The sequence below is a fragment of the Sinocyclocheilus rhinocerous genome, unplaced genomic scaffold (assembly GCF_001515625.1).
Source record: "Sinocyclocheilus rhinocerous isolate Xijiao unplaced genomic scaffold, SAMN03320098_v1.1 scaffold1609, whole genome shotgun sequence".
NCBI lineage: Eukaryota > Metazoa > Chordata > Actinopteri > Cypriniformes > Cyprinidae > Sinocyclocheilus > Sinocyclocheilus rhinocerous.
In genome coordinates this window covers 307,819-320,495 of record NW_015633539.1, presented here as the reverse complement: position 1 = coordinate 320,495, position 12,677 = coordinate 307,819, and the positions used below count along the sequence as shown (strand labels likewise).

At 36.4% G+C, this 12,677-nt stretch overlaps 1 protein-coding gene across 1 annotated transcript in view; it reads left to right on the top strand.

The window, feature by feature from the left end:
* The first annotated feature begins 471 nt into the window (after positions 1 to 471).
* Positions 472 to 12,677, top strand: part of mcama (melanoma cell adhesion molecule a) — a 70,762-nt gene continuing 58,556 nt past the window's right edge. The window contains exon 1 of the mRNA XM_016557898.1: positions 472 to 608. Within this exon, the coding sequence (XP_016413384.1) occupies positions 527 to 608 (82 nt within the window). The 5' untranslated portion in view covers positions 472 to 526. The remainder of the gene's footprint in view (positions 609 to 12,677) is intronic.

The window sequence follows — 12,677 nt, the reverse complement described above, 5'->3', positions numbered from 1 at the left end:
GAGTATGGGTCACCATACTTGGCCACATGTCACGTCACTTTTCACTTTTTCACTTTTCACTTTTCAATATTACAGCGAGAATAAAAGTTACTCCTTCTTTCTTTGTGTGAACATTTGGGCGGTGTTATGCAAATCTTCCCAGATAGTGACGTAGACATGTGGGGGCGTGTTAGAACGAGCCGTTTTAGGTAGGTGTGGCTGACTCTTAACTTTTATAAAGAATATCTCTTTGGATTTGAGACTTTAGTCTTTGCAACTTTACAGATCTTCTTTATGCACCAAGAGCTTGTAACACTCCAAAGAGAGGAAAACTTGAAATCGCATCATATGACCCCTTTAACCTTATTTTGTAGGGTGGAGAGCATTAACCGAATGTCCCAAATTTCCTCCCACTCGCGGCAGGACAGTAGGCTACAATAGCGAACAGACAGGCAGCATTTGTGCAACTCGACTCTATCTCCCTCCCTCCCTCTGTAGCGCTCCTCCTGGCCAAAACTGCCGTGCTCCTCTAGTGCGCTTCATTCAGATGGATAACTTCAGAAGCATGGCTCTGCCAAACACTTCACTTTTACTGTTTGTTCTTCATATGTGCGCTCTTGCTTGGCAAGGTAAGATCATTTCGCTTCATCTTTCTATGCGGTTCTGTTTTCTGTTGTGGTTTAATTTTGTGAGAAACTTTCTGGAGCGTTTCGACCGCGCGCGTTTGAATGGGATGCACGCGGATGTTTAGGGATGCTGCAGTTACAGTAGCCTGTACTGTCCGATAATATTGTGTTTAAACTGAGGTCTTTAAACCTTTCTTTGTGTAATAGAGGGATATCGACTGTTTAAAGTTACTTAGACCCCATTTGTGAAGCGTGTTCACCTTTTGGCTTTGTTATTCGCTTCTGAAAAGTGTGAAGTTTGTTATCAAAACACACTGCACGTGAGTCCATAAATATGTTGAGCTTGTTCAAACGTAGACGCATGTACTGCAAATCCATATCTGTAAAGTAATACACTATAACTTTTAAATATGCAGATGTCCATTTTGGAATTCTTGTTAATATCATATGTTCAATTTGCAGAAAACGGTACGTAAACTGTGTGCAAAATGTAAAAACTGTGACCCTGGAGCACAAAACCAGTCTTAAGTCGCTGGGGTATATTTTTAGCAATAGCCAAAAATACATTGAATGGGTCAAAATGATTGATTTTTCTTTTATGCCAAAAATCATTAGGATATTAAGTAAAGATCATGTTCCATGAAGATATTTTGTAAATTTTCTACTGTAAATATATTAAAACTTAATTTTTGATTAGTAATATGCATTGCTAAGAACTTCATTTGGACAACTTTAAAGGCGATTTTCTCAACATTTTGATATTTTTTGCGCCCTCAGATTCCAGATATTCAAATAGTTGTATCTCGACCAAATATTGTGCTGTCCTAACAAACCTAACAAATACATCAATGGAAAGCTTATTTATTCAGCTTTCAGATGATGTATAAATCTCAATACATTTCGAAAAATTTACCCTTATGACTGGTTTTGTGGTTCAGGGTCACACTATGCCTTGATAGAAAACAGCAGGTGGACTAAGTGCATTGAAACAGACATAATGTACTAGAAAATGTCTTTTATTATAACATTTAATTTACCAGTTAACCTATTTTATCTAGTGAAGTAAAGCAAATATGTTTTAACAAAGCAAATATTTAAAACTGAACGGTTTGGTGTTCATAATTAGCCAATTTGCTGTTGCCTTTGGTTATATTTTTTTTATGTCTGAAGTGGTTCTGATCATGAAACTGGTCACATATACAAGTTTTGTGTGTCTGTGTTCAGATACTACAATCTGAGGAACCCTTAAAGGGTGCTCAAAAATGTGATGAGATTTTCACAGTGATAAGAAAGCTGTTCACAATGTACACAATATTCAGTTTTTTAAATCATCTTTCATTATGTTTGTAGACCTAAATGCTCAAAACCACCTTGATAATGCTTAGATCTGTGCAAATTGCCCTGCAGGTCTCATTCTGTGTTGCGTTCTCTTTAAAGTGAGCTTTAATCTTTAGTACATGACCTAGACAGCTACTGAACTAGCCCTTCTCATTAGGGAACAGATGATGGACCCCCACTGCATAATCCTCTCCTTGTCCATCTCTATCTATCTTCTGTTGTCTACTTTTTTGTCTACCTTTCTACATTGTTTTTCCACCCTCATCCCTTTTTTTTCTTTCTCTCATAATATATTTTGCTCGGTGTGGATCAGGACTGTCCTGTAATGGTTTCTCGAAAAGGTTTTAATAAGCCCCTATCCTACCTTCTGTTCACCCTTGTGTTAATAAGGTCCCTCCAGTTCCCCAGTAGATGAACCAAAGCTGTCTGTCCTGGGATTATTGACTGAACCCCGTTAGATAACAGCCCCTATGATTAAGAGGGGTCACCTTGCTCTCTCAATGTAGGGGGTGATTTTTCATCCAAGAACTTGACATTGAAAGTGTCATCCTTACAAATTATAGTGATTGATGTGGATGATGGAATATGTACTGAAAATGTTCTATCGAGATTTTATTCATTTTATTTTTATTTTCATTATACTTTTTTAAATGTTCACTTTTTTTGTAATTGTGACACTAATAACATATTTATTTTAATTAGCCATGTACGATGCAATATTAAAACAGTATCAAATCATAATAATAATGTTAATAAAAATAGACCATAGTGATATTAATATATAGTGATATTATATATATATATATATATATATTGTTTTGGCTTGGCAGAAGGTGCAAATCAGTGAAGACCTCTATCTATGGATAATCTGCATTGTTGTTTTGGTGTTCAGCTTCAGTGAGCAGCAACATGTGGATTAGATGAAGGTCGAGAGCCTTACACAATTGGGTTTAAAAACTCATTATTTGCAGCTATGTGGTATTGAGTGTTGTTTATGCACAATTATGTGTAATGGGTACAATGCAATTAAAACATCACTGATGCCTATTGAATCTGACTGATGGGAAAGATGATTTTGAGTTTAAGTTAATCTCCTATCTAATCCAATCACACTGAGCCTTACCAGCAGGGGGAAGCAAGAAGGCAATTACCTGAACAAAACGAAACACTTGTTATTGATCGTAAACATGTACGCATACAACAAATATGCATTGTGTATGATTGTGTGGAGCAACTCTTGAATTGTGCACTTGTCTATTTTAGTCTCTTCTTATCTCATATTCAGCATTCAAATTCAGTTTGAAGCATGCACTGCTGCTTTGTAATGTATAGCTGCAGATGATCTTGCGAGTATCACATTTATACATTAAGGCTATTAAAAAAGACATTAATGTGTGCATTTTTTAAATCAGCATATTTTGATTTCTGAAGGATCATGTGACTGGATTAATGATGCTGAAAATTCAGCTTTGAAATCACAGGAATAAATTACATTTTAAAATATATTCAAATAGAAAACAGTTATTTTCACATTTTAAAGTGTAATAATATTTCACAATATTACAGTTTTTACTGTATTTTTGATCAAATAAATGCAGCCTTGGTAAGCATAAGAGACTTCTTTCAAAAACATTTAAAAAATCTTACCAACCCCAAATTTTTGAATGGTAGTGTATACATTTAATATAATGCAAGTAGTAGGGGGTATATAAAAAGTACTTGGATGCATCCAAACTAACACCAGTCGCTGATATGGTGTGGTAAACCACACTTGAATTGCTGAAAGGTCAGGAATTAACTATGGTGACCATTTCACTCATAATGAAATATTTTACACCTGTTAACAAAAGATTCATCCCAACGAGACGCCTCGGTGCTCAATCAAAGAAAAACAGCCCTTTGTTTTCAAGCATAATTCAGTATTTGATCTCTTTTTGATCACATCCCTGAAGTCAAGGTTTTGATCCTTATGCAAAGATTTCCCTATAGTGATGAGCTGAGACACAGGCTAGACGAGTGCATGGCGGGCCGCTCCTTGAAGTCACACGCTTTGAGTTCAGCCAAAACAATGGCATGGTATTCCTCAGTTAAATACCCTCATATCTATGGGTAGGAAGCAGAATGGGGGATGGTAGCTGGAGGTGTGTGTGTCTAAGATCCACAGGTGAGTTTACAGGATTAGATCACTATCTGATAGAGATTGCGCTTATCAAAGCCTTTGTGACTTGACAGTTTTTGTTGATAGGAAAAGACTCGGTGTTTGTCATCGAATCGTCATCTGAGCTGTATTTGAACAAGGGGATACCTTAAAAGCACTGACTGTTTCAAGAATGAAGAAAACTCTGTCTAGCCATTTTGTGAAGGAATCCAGCCTAGCTCAGTCTGGCTTGGCTGCTCCACATTTTTTGTTGGCTTATATTTTAATATTACTATGGTCTGGGAAGTGTGTCAAAAACTTGCTGCTGCCATGAACTGACAAGGGCCGTCTGAGCTGCCAGCGTGTTTTATGTTACTTCATTTAATGATCTGTGTAGATTTTCAGGCAAGCTCTGTGTGGCACAACCTGCCATCGTAGTTGTGATCCAACTAAAGAATACATTTGTAAAGCCGTGGAATATAGTGATGGCATGTTTATCAAAGTCAGATGTGGAGACTGACCACATTAATGAAGCGTGAGAATGAATAACAATCATCCAAGTGCAACGAAGGGGGTGAAGAATTTACAGTGGATGGATGCCAGCTCTTTTTGCCCCTCTCCCTCACTTTTTCGCAGACTTTTTTTTTTAATTTTTAGAAAGCTGTAAAAGGAATCCAAAATTAGGTTTGCCATGCTAAAATTGTGCCCGTTTTTTTCTTACAGGCTATTCAATAATAAAAAGAGCAAATACTCTTAAAAGGATAGTTTATCGTGAATGAAAATTCTGTCATCATTTACACTCCCTCTTGTCATTTCAAATCTGTATGACTTATTTTCTTCTGTGAAACACAAAAGGAGATATTTAGCTGAATGTCTTGGCTGTTCCTTTCTATACAGGGGGAGTGAGGATGGATGATGTTATGCTCCAGAAATGGAAAAAAGCCCATAAAATTGGTCCAAAATGGACCCCATATAACAGCTCATATTCACTGAAAATATGCTTCAGTCTCATATGCTTATGCATATTCAAACAAGTTTGACATTTATGATATGTCATATGTCATTATTCATATAATGATATTTATGATATGTCATTATTTCTCACATTTTATTGCAAAGTTTGAAACTAATCTGTCCATTCCTCACACAAAGCCATTGTATTGAAATATGTATGAGGATCGTGTGAACTCACTGATTTCACCTATTACTCACACCGTGAGGATCACAGTATGAGGATCGTGTGAACTCACTGATTTCATATAGTACTCACACCATGAGGATCACAGTATGAGGATCGTGTGATGTCACTGTGATCATCGCATGATCTCACGTGTTGACTGGGTAGTCATGCACTGAAATTTAAATTCTTGTCTGAAAGGAAATAATGCTATAAATATGATTTTATTTGGAGTTAAATAAATTGTAAATAAGTTGTCTATATTATTATACCCTAAATCACATTTTTGACTGAATATTTTCAGTGGCTGAAATTTAAGTACATACCTAGAATACAGGTGCATCTCAATAAATTAGAATGTCGTGGAAAAGTTCATTTATTTCAGTAATTCAACTCAAATTGTGAAACTCGTGTATTAAATAAATTCAATTCTTCGGCTTTATCTCATTATTATTCTCCACACTTATAACCAGCTTAGTGCACCCTTCCAAAATGCACAATTTAATTGGCTGAACGCAGCCCGTCACTTTTGGAGAGCCCCATCTGTGGGACACGTCACTGGCCAGGAACCGATTCGGGATCTGGCAGAAGTCCTCACAATGCAAGGGGGATTTCGGAAGTCCTCGGATAATGTTTTCTCCAAAATCTCCCTCTAAATCACTGCCTCTCATCCCCCTCAAACCTGTCCGTCTTTATCACTTTCCATCTCTCTGTCTTTTTCTGTTTACCATAAAATCCACAGACAGCTGCAAACACCTGGTGGCTAACTCATTTTTGAGGAGGCAGATGTGGATGTTTTTTTCTGGATGTGTGTGCATGCGTGTGCATGCGTGTGAGTTAGTAGGTTGGTCATGTTACCGAAATCATACACCACAATAGTAGCACCTCCAGTCTTGCTGTCTGCCCCCATCCCCCATGGTCTTAGACGCCTCCTCCCACATCTCCCTCATGCTCACATGCCCTTCACTCAGGCTTGGCTACTGGCCCATTCAGAGGGAGCTAGGGGCTTCAGGCCCTTCATATGTTTTACTTTCTCCAAAATCTTTATTGATTTTTGTAGACATTCCTGCAGTTGCTGTGTTTGTGTTTCAGGTGGTTGCAAGGTAATTCTCTGTGGCCAAGTCCTGCCAAATAACCTGGATCAAGACTGTTTACTTTTGAGTAATGTTATTAGTTTTAATTTGATTTTAGTATTTTTGGAAGAAACTGTTGAGTGGGATCTTGCCAGGGCTAAGGATTTGGCTAAGCGGTTCCCAATGTGTTGTCAGTTTTTGTTCTTAGTGCGTTGGTGGCTGGTTGCTTTAAAGGGATGGTTCAACCAAAAATGAAACTTCTGTCATCGTTTACTCACCATCAAGTTGCTCCAAACCTGTATGATTAGTTTTTTTCTGTGGAACATAGAAGATATTTTGAAGAGTGTCAGTAATCAAACTGTTTCAGTTCCCTTTGACTTACATTGTATTTTTGTGGAAGTCAATGGGAACTCTTTGGCTTTTAGTTTTGGGTGGACTGTTCCTTTAAGACGAACCACTTGTGACTATTTTCAAACATACAGAAGCCTACAGAGGCCATGCATTATTAATTTTTGCTGTCTTAGGGTCAATGACATGACCGGACATTTAATTTTTTTCCGGATCTATTAATTTATTCAAAAATACATAAAAATGCTATTCATGTATACAAAGACCCGAATTCACATTTTCTATGATGAGCATTGTTTGAGCATTAAAATTCATTTTACATTTTTCTTGGACATAAATGTCGAAATTGTCAGGGTGATATATTATAATGAAAAAAAACAAAAACAAAACATCATTAATAATTGAAATTTTCAAAGAAAAGAAAACTTTGTCTGCCAATATTCATGTGATGCAACCAACATGCATAAGCATACATTATAAGTCTAAAAACTAAAATTATAAGAAAATTATATCATAGAAATATGTCAAGAGGTGCGACTCCACAAAAATGGATGACATTTATTCAATGAGTCAATAATTAGCATTATGAATATATTAAAAACCTTTTTAGAAAATAATGAGTGAGATGTGTACACTCAAATGTATTCAAGGTGTACGGAAAATACATTATTAGTTTTTACTTGTGGTTACACCACATGACACTTTTTGAGTCATTTTTAAATGTAAACTTTTTTTGTTTTTATGAAACCAAATGAATACCAAGAGTACATTTATAAGAACTTGGTATTTGTGTTTTAAAGATTAAATATTTTTCCCTTTCTTTGTTGTGGACACCATTCATTTCTTATAAAACAACAATTATTTATCGGTTCTGTTTAGTGCCGTTAGTGTGGTAGAAATTACACACCTTTAAATATACTAGATATATCATCATAAGCTCTTCAGGTGTTAGTGGCATGTAATCCTGCACACGTCTTATTATGTGGTGGAATGCCACGAGATGAATTTCAGTGCTTTTTGAAATCTGACCAAGACACATATGTCATCCTGTGTCTCTGTATGAGTATCTTTCTTGACAAAGGAGCTGTCGAGACATTCATTGTGATCCTCAGCACCACGCCCTTCACATCTCTTTGTCCTCCAGCATGTTATGCTCTGCTACCATTTTATCTTTACTTTCTTCTTTCTTTCCATCTCTTTTATAAAACAAGTTTTACCATTTAATATGCAACAATGTACCAAAATTTCAGCACAGGTTTCTGTTAGTCTTCTAATAACAGAAACCAATCAAAACAAAAGTTAATTTAAAATGTGCAGTTTAATTTTTTTGGCCATTGTACAGTATTTACCAAGAATATTTATTTCAGTGCATCACTAATAATGTGTCACTGATGTTATTTTTTCAGTTGTTTTTGTTTTTAAACATCAAATATCTTTTCCATATGCTGTTGCAGACACCAGATTGTGTGGGCAAATGATCTTTTAGCTATGAGTGATGAGTACACAGTCTGATAAATATCATGCTGGTAAAGGTTAGTGCTCACTTATTTCAGTCAAATCAGTAAAACAGAAGTAAACAGAATGTTCTTTATTTCTGAAATGTCATCCAGAACCACACAAACAATTTGCCCTTTCTCTCCTAGAGGTGCATCTTGTTAGAGTCGGATTTTGGGGAGTGTGCAGGCACACAAAAGTAGGCTTTAGTTTCTTCCGTCAAAGAAATATCAACACGGCTGTTCTGGCTGGGATAGATTTCCCTTTTCTGACCAGAACATTGCCATATTGAAAGCCCATATGCTCTACAGCGGTTCTCACTAGACTGATTCATGCTCAGTATGTCGTATTCAAACTCTAACCATAATACTGTAGGAGAAAACATGTAACTGATCAGAGATCTGTCGAATGGGGTAATATCACCCAACACCCACAGCGGTAGGCACTATGCCAACATCCTGCCATCAGCAGCCCTCTTTTCATTCTTTCCCATACCCCCTGTAGATCTGATAATCAAGCATAGTGGGTTCATACTGGCAGATCCCATACCTAGATATGAGTGTGTGCATATGCACATGCATATTCAATAATGTACTCCCACAATTCATAGCCCCACTCAAACCCTGCTGTTGTGCTAATGCAGGTCTTTGTAGTTGTTCTCAGCTGGGAATATGCCTGGTAGTGAAGGCCTGTATGTAATATGGTACCATTGCACTGTAATTTCTAGGCATTCTTCAGGAACAAAGTCATTGAGTAAAGACCATAGCCATTGTATGTTTTGTGACATTAAGTAAATTTATTCTCGGAAATCTGTAATTGTGAAGTTTAAAGCTGAAGGGTGTAGGCATTTCCATCTGCTGTTTGTTGGGCAAACTAGTAGTTTCATTCAAATGTTTAGCCTACATGCACAACAATATGCTTAAAACAGATCAAAAATCAGCTCATTGTAAAAAAAACCCCACAAAACACACACACACATTAAAAATATAGCTGCAGCAGCAACGAAGGGGCCAATCACAACAGAGGCAAAATGAGGAGCTAAGCAAGCAAGGCAGGGAGCATCAGAGCAGCTAATGATTTTCAAATTTTCTTGTAATGTGATGTAAATGCATATTTTTTGACCAATAGGTGGCGCTGCTCCGAAATTGATGTGGTGTGGTCAGTGTGGGGTGACAATGACACCCACAAAGTTTGGTGTTGATATGCCAAAGCGCTGCAGAAACACAACCTCAGATCCATTTTGGCATCGTGCCATCATTTTGACGATGAGTTATTCAAAAACAGTTTGAGGTATCAAAAAGCTTTTAATAAGTTTTTGCCAGCATGGTCTCAAGATGGTCTGAATTCAGTTTTGTGAAGATCAGGCAAACACTCTAAGACAAGTTTGAAAAATAGGTTTTTGACAAAACAATAAAAATGGCCGACAAACAAAATGGACAACTGTTAAAAAGCATATGTACCATTGAATTCTGTACGACCCAGGGGATAGGAAGAGAGATTCATGGCCACTGGACAAAATTTACAAAAGCTACAAGTATATTTGTAAATTTTTCTATATATTTAGAATATAGTTTCATAAGCATATGCCACTGCGCTTTTAAAATACAGCATTTTACTACAAAATTCAAAATGGCTGACGCCTAAAATGGCCGACATAGGAAGATTGGGCACCGTCTCACTCAGCATGCCAAACCACTTATTAAGAGACCACTGCATCAGCCACTGAAATACCTACATTTGTCGAACACTGAAGTCTTTTACAACAGGAATGCTAGTTTGTATTCCCAAAGTGATACAGTAGATAGGGAGAGTGGATTCAGGATTTTGTGAGCAGAACAGCATAACTGTTTTGCTTCTCTGAGCAACGCACGACAGTCATTCGTTACCGAATCAATCAGCCGTTTGAATGAATCGGTTGAATGAATGACTCAATTACTTACTCATGCAAGGATTTGCCATCGCCTACTGGTGATTTTAGGTTTATATTTAAAGTGTATTTAAAGTGTATATTTAAGTTTTTTTTTTTTTTACATCAAAACATTAATTATGCATTTGTAGTTTTATTTCCAACATGCGCTCATTCATGGCTGTATTATTTAACTCATGCAAAGTTATGTCTTTATTGGGACAGGACTTGACGGATTGTTTTACATGACTCCGTGAGTTGGTCTCTATTTCTTAGAGCCAAGTTGCATATACTACATATCAGGCATTTATGTAATGAATCTAATTTGTGCATAAATGGCTGTTATGTTAAATAAAGTTTACTAACTACAGCAAATCAAGTACCTGCACCATGCCGTTGTTGTTGTCTCGTCTCCCCTCAGATGCGCTGCAATGGTGATCCTGCGCGCAATTCTCAAAACACCCACAAGATGGCGGTGTTTATCGGTGAATCCGATATTACAAAACCGATATCAGATTATGGTAAAATGCTTAAATATCGGGAAAAATATCGGTAAATCGATATATCGGTCGATCTCTAGTGTAAATACATCTAAATGCCACTTCAGATGCAGATACTGTGTCGTCTCTGGCACAGAAATATCATGTAATTTTTGTTATCGACAAAATTCCAGAAAATATCGAGATATAATTTTTTGTCATTATCGCACACCCCTATAGTTCAGTATGGTTTCGGTAGCAGGGAGAAAAAACTGAACATAAAATTGCTTTTTTATTTAACAGTGGTTTACTAAACAAATTGCTCTTTCCTTAAATAAATTTGGTTATAATTTAAATTTTCTTAGGGATTAAAATGTACTTAAGTTTATGCTTTAAACTATAGGGAGCCCTTTTACATAAGGTTACAATTAACAACAGAGCCCAAACATAAATTTAATTACTATTTCTTTTTAAATATTGATAATAAACACTCAAATGAAAAAAAAAAACTGTATTTAAAAATGTAAATTGCACATAATGCAATTTTTAAATGAATATTACTTAAATTAATATTAATATTTTATGAAATGCTCTTCTCTGCACTTCATTTCTCTAGCGAACTAACGAGCTGTGGACACTGATGACTTCGCTGAGGTAAATGAAATTCTAGTGGCATTTTGTTTACAAGCTGCGATACAGCGATCTGTCGCGCCACATCAAAGAGCATCAAAACGCCATTTATCGTTTTCTTATCAAAAGTAACAATATATAAAACTGTAAGTTTCCAATGAAGTGACGCTCATGCAGTGGTTAAACCGCTGTATTTGTTCGGTACACATGCGTACTGAACCGGAAGACGCGTACCAAACATTTCCGGCACGATTTCACCATTACACCCCTAGACACATGGTGCTGGTTAATTCTGCATGGTTGTTAAATGTAGTGAATGTACTGTGACCATCGGCTACCTGAGTATATTTAAAACATACCCTAGCAGAAATCAAACAAAGATCAAATGGATCATTAATGCCATATTTTACAGCACCAACCTCAAACTGCCAAAACTGGATGGTTGCAGCAAGCCTATATATAAATACTTGACAGTGGCCAGTTTACTTCCAAGGTTCCCCCTGGATTCTGGATGAAACTTTTGTTATTCTATCCCTTTGTTGACACGATCATTTTATCTGCCACTGAAAGGTATTATTATACAAGGAATATTTTACACTGAGGCCAGGGATAATCTTTGTGGTGAGGTAACTTTTTAAAGCTAGGAGCTACATAAACCTTACTCAGCAAATGTGGCGTTATAGTTTGAGAAATGTGAACATTTCTACTCTTCTGCTTGATGAATTCACTATAATTTATTTAAATGTTGTGTACACTAAAATTCCCAACCTTTTGAAATGTTAATATGAGATAATGTGTCATTTTAAAAAAAGAAAGACAGATAATGTTAACAATACATAAGCTAGGCACGCAGGCAGTATTACTTACATGGAAATGGTTACCGGTCAGAACAGCTGGATTCAGCCAAAGGAGACGTCTTACTCAAGCCTTTTATTCACTGAGAGCATATCAGACCAGACATGACATGCAGAATTATGTCAAAGCCATCGAAAATAATTGAGTTTTCATGTACAGATCAGACTGTTCAGATTATTCTAAGTAATGTATGCTGATCATAACTGGCAGCTCAGACATTTTAGCTTTGCTTGTAGCAACGAATAATTACAACTGTACTCTCAGTTTCAGAGAACATCTCAATCTCTCAAAAGTCTGAGATATGAACACAAAAAATTGTCATCTAATTCTTTCTCTCAAAAAAAATTATACGTTGGATTTGCTTAACTTTTTTATGTCAACAGCTTCCACGTAACTGGGTTATGTTGCATTTAATGAACATTATTTATTTCAGTAAACTTAAAGGGGTCATATGATGTTGCTAAAAAGAACATTATTTTGTGTATTTGGTGTAATGAAATGTGTTTATGCGGTTTAAGGTTAAAAAAACACATTATTTTCCACATACTGTACATTATTGTTTCTCCTCTATGCCCCGCCTTTCTGAAACGCGTCGATTTTTACAAAACTCATCGGTCTGAAAAACGAGGTGTGCT